Source organism: Mus pahari, chromosome 2, assembly GCF_900095145.1.
Source record: "Mus pahari chromosome 2, PAHARI_EIJ_v1.1, whole genome shotgun sequence".
Lineage (NCBI taxonomy): Eukaryota > Metazoa > Chordata > Mammalia > Rodentia > Muridae > Mus > Mus pahari.
Window position 1 is genome coordinate 58,012,802 of NC_034591.1, and position 4,580 is coordinate 58,017,381.

General features: G+C 54.1%; 1 protein-coding gene across 1 annotated transcript in view; it reads right to left on the bottom strand.

The window, feature by feature from the left end:
- Positions 1 to 3,871, bottom strand: part of Klrg2 (killer cell lectin like receptor G2) — a 12,868-nt gene extending 8,997 nt beyond the window's left edge. The window contains exon 1 of the mRNA XM_021191478.2: positions 3,036 to 3,871. Coding sequence (XP_021047137.1) covers positions 3,036 to 3,732 — 697 coding nt within the window. The 5' untranslated portion in view covers positions 3,733 to 3,871. The remainder of the gene's footprint in view (positions 1 to 3,035) is intronic.
- Positions 3,872 to 4,580: the final 709 nt, after the last annotated feature.

The window sequence follows — 4,580 nt, forward strand, 5'->3', positions numbered from 1 at the left end:
CACTGACTTGTGCTGACACTGACTTGTGCTTGCACTGACTTGTGCTGACACTGACTTGTGCTGGCACTGACTTGTGCTTGCACTGACTTGTGCTGACACTTTTTAATGTTCCTTACTGCCTGCCCAATATGGAAGACGGGCGAGGCGAGGCTTGTCTTCAGATCCTTCTCTGTAGGAGGCTTGCTAATTGTAAGACAACCACCGAGATCAAACACCCTTCTTCTCCCCGGAGGGATCGGTGAATAATACGCTCTGACTTGTACAGTTAGACAGACAGACTGAGAAGACACCGATGTGCCAGGTGTTGGAGGTGTAGGCAAGTCCATGCTTCTGCCTTCCATCCCCCTGAGGAGATACCAGAAGGAGCAATCACAGCCTGTGTGGAGAATCCTGGGGTAATGATGCACAATCCCAACGGGAGTATGATATAGAGACCCCTAAGTTGCCTTGGGCGGTGAGAGAAGGTGAATCCAAGCCAAGACTCCTGGGAGAAGCATTCACGTGGGGGGACTGGATCCTTATCCAAACAGGATCCTGCAGATCCTTTTATTTCTCCAGTTCCTCCCATGCTTTCCCTTGTGAAGGGCATGTGATCCACCACCCCCTTTCTCAGCTTCATGACCTCCTCTTGCTTTGCCAGCTGCCTGAACAATTGGTATTGTACTGCCCAGCACGCATGAAGCCCCAGGACCACACAAGCCAGGCACAGCGAGCGACACATTCCCGTAATCCTAGTGCTTTGGAGGTGAAGGCCAGAGAATTGGATGTTCAAGGTCATTCTTCAGCTATATAGTGAGTTGGAGACCAGCTAGCATTTATGAGACCCTGTCTTTAAATGTGTCTCCTGGTCTTCAGTACCTTCACTAACAGCTAGACAGCTCCTCAGGGTACCTGCCCAAAGAACCAAGGGACTAGACTAGGCAACAGCATCTCCAACTCTCTCCCCAGTAGCTTGCTCCTTCCAAGGTCACACAGGAGTGAGAAGCACCCAGCTTGTGACATTTACCAGCTGGGGTCCAGCAAGTCAGGGTCTCGCTTAGCCTGCATCTCTCGTGATAATCTGCTTCATCTCCCAGGGTCCTCACCCAAGCAGGACCCTGCACCTTATTTATCTCTCCAACTCTCCCATGTTTCCCTTTGTGGAAGGGCATATGGCCCACCATCCAGTTACCCGTCAGAATCCTGGGAGAGATCTCCATCCTTCAGCTTAGTTGTACCCGGCCCGTGGTCCTGCCCACTGCTCCGCCTCCTGATTCTGTCCTCCCAGTGTTCCTGTCTCTTCTCAGCCTGGCATTTGCCTCAGCCCTCCCTCCACAACACTGTAGGAGCTTAATTTCTAGAACAAACCCAACAGTCTGACTCTTTAAAGACTCCGATAAAGGAGCTGGAGAGATGGCTCAGTGGTTAAGAGCAGTAGCTGCTCTTGCAAAGACTCTGGGTTCGCAGCATCCACAATCTGGCTTACAACTAACTGCCTTTACTTCCAGTTCTAGATCTGACACCCTCTTCTGGCCTCCAGGACTGTAAGTGGTATACAGACATACAAGCAGACACTCACGCACATAAAATAAAAGATTAAAAATATAAAACAGATAAAAAGCTATAGGCTGGTATAACATCTCCCTAAAGAGGTGCATGTCACCACCCCTAGAACAGTGACTAAACTAGGGCCATTTTTCAAAGAGGCATTAAGGTTCAGATGGAGGTGAGGTCAGCTGGCCCTGAAATCGAGGCTGTCCTGGTCTCAGCGTAATCACGAGGGTCCTTGCCTGAGAGGAGGGAGGCAAAGAGCCAGGGCGGATGGATCCCGCCTAATACTACTTGGGATCAACAGTGAAGAATCTCTCACTGAGGTGAAGTAAGGGATCTGCCCCGGAGCCTCAGTGAGAGAAGCTCCGCCCTGCTGATAGCACCACCTTAGACTAGGGAGCCCGTGTCAAGACCACTGATGTTCATACTGCAGAATACTAAGTTTGCATCAACTAGAGGCACAGAGTGAGCATGTGGGAAACTTGCGATAGCAATGGCGAACTCATCCCACACTGCAGAGATCTGTTTGCTCACAGAGTTCTAAAAGTTTTTCATAATCTTAGTCTCTGAGCCCCCCCCCCCCCACCTGAGGACCCCTGGATGCTCCCTATCGCTTAACCTTAATCTTTCCACTGCCCCACGTTTGGGCAGTTTGCTTACTGGGCAAGGTACCCCTTTAGGCTTCTCTGTTCTCTCCAGGCTAATACAAACCTCTGCCACCCACAACAGAGCAATTCCTTACTGGGGACTAACAACCTTCAGGGGGCTGTATTGGCTACTGTTTTGTCAACTTGGCACACGCTAAGGTTTTCTGGAAAGGGGCACCTCCCTTGAGAAAATGCACCCACCAGATTGGCAAGTACAGATTGTAGGCAAATCTGTAGGGCATTTTCTTAATTACTACGGGCAGACGCAGATGGGGTGGGGCGGTACAAGAAAGGAAGCCGAGCAGAGAGCCAATAAAGCAGCTTTCCTCCGTGGTTTTGCTCTGTTCCCGCCTCCAGGTTCCTGCTTTGGCTTCCCTTGATGATAAACTATAACCTGTAAGGGAATACAACCTTTCCTCCCCAACTTGTTTTTGGTCACTGTTTTATCACAGTAAGGAAAAGTAAACCAACACAGGGGCTTTCTGCACTGCTAGACTTGCCTCTCCTTCACAAGCCAAGCAAAACACATGCCATCTGGCGTGGGACCAGCTCAGTGTGTGCTGATGGATGACCATCCTGAAGGCGGAAAGGAGCCCAGCCCTTGGAAGTGTACCCAGGCCACCACTGCCACGAGATTCTGAATCACCTCCTCACCTTACCCAGAGTTCTACTTCTCCAAGATGCTGCACACACTAAGAAGGAATGAGAAAGTTTCCGGAGGAGGGCTGTGGGGGGCAGGGTCCTGGGTTGGTTCTTATTAATTCTGAGACAGAATGACAGGATGGATTTGGAGGCAGCCAGATGGGCTCCTGGTTAGTCTAGTTCAGGGACCGGGCACGAACACTTTTGAGCACTCACCTATGAGCGTGATGGCCCGCGGCAGTTTCTTGCCATCTATACCTGCGCGCTGCAGCAGCGCATCGTCTTCTTTGGTCAGCCCGGGCTCGCGGCAGCGACAGCGGCAGCGGCAGGCGGGCGAGCCCGGGGGAACCGTGCAGCCCTCAGCGGAGCCAATAGGGTCCGCGGCGTTCGCGGCAAGCGGCGATCCTCGGCTCCAAGTGGAGCCTGGTGACGGGGCGCGGGGCAGCCACTGGAGCGTGGGAGCGGAGCGGCGGGCGAAGGCTGGCGATTCGGGCACTGGCACGGTGAGGAAGCGCGTGGACGGCGCGGGCGAGGGCGCGCGACTAGCCCCAGCCGTGCCCACGGGCTTCACGCGCACGTCCACCTGCAGTTCCACGGGCGCCCAGGACGCGGGCGCGGTCTCTCCTGACGCCGTCCAGGGCTCCAGCTCCGCCTCGCCATCCCGGGGCTGCTCGGCCCACGAGGGGCTCGGCGACGGCAGCTCGCGGCTGCACGAGCCCAGGCGGCGGAAGGCGCCGTAGCCCAGGCTGAGCGGCGGCACGCGCGGGGAACCGGACAGGGCTGGAGACGGAAACTTCTCCGGGAACTCCGGGGGCTGAGCGTCCGCCACCTCCCGCCCGGTCTGCTCCAGCCTCGGGCTGTCTTCGGAGGCCCTAGGTTGGGGCACCTCCGCCGGGACCTGCGGCGGCTCCATTTCCGAGCTCTCCGAAGGCTCCGCTGGGGACCCGGTCTCGCCCTGGCCTCCTCTAGACGCTTCCCGGGTCCACTCAGTCCTCCGCGCCGAGTCGCTGTGCGAGCGTTGTGTTCTAGGCTGGGTCCCCAGAAGTTCACGTTGTCCACTGCACGCTTCACTAGAGGACCCTGTGTGATTGGCTGTGGCTATGGATTGGCCACACCCCTCGGAGCTCCAGCCCGGCCTTTCCTTGGCACCGGTTGCTGGGAGGACCGGGTTGAGTGAGTCACAGGGTAGGACTGGCAGATTCCTTCCTCTCCTTCATCCTGAGCCCCACCCGTTACCCCCACTGTCTCTGTGCTGCGGGTGGATTCAATTGTAGACTGAGTGGGAAGGAATTGGCTAAATCTGCGTGGATAAGGACTTCAGAAGTGTCAGAACAAGGGAAAGGGATGGCGACAGGGTCACCGGTTGTGGTTTGGAAGAGAGTGAAAGGTTGAAGTCCTGATTTCAACTCTGGAAGCTTGACTACTAGTAGACTTAGCACGGAGAATGAGGAATGAGCCAGGCGCTTTGGTCCATGCCTTTAACCCCATCACTCTGGCAGCAGAGACATCTCTGTGAGTTTGAGGCCAGCCTGGTCTACATAGCAAGTTCAGACCAGCCTGAGTTTATAGTGAAACAAACAAAAATAAAAACGAAATAAAAAAGAGAGGCGAGAACACAAATTTTCCCATGAAGTGTCATGCGCTTCACCAACTTAGTGAGGATGCATGATGATGGTCTGAATACAGTTTTGTGGATTTTTCTGTTTGTTTTGATTTTTGTTGTTGTTGTTGTTGTTGTTGTTTTATTTCATTTTATTTTGC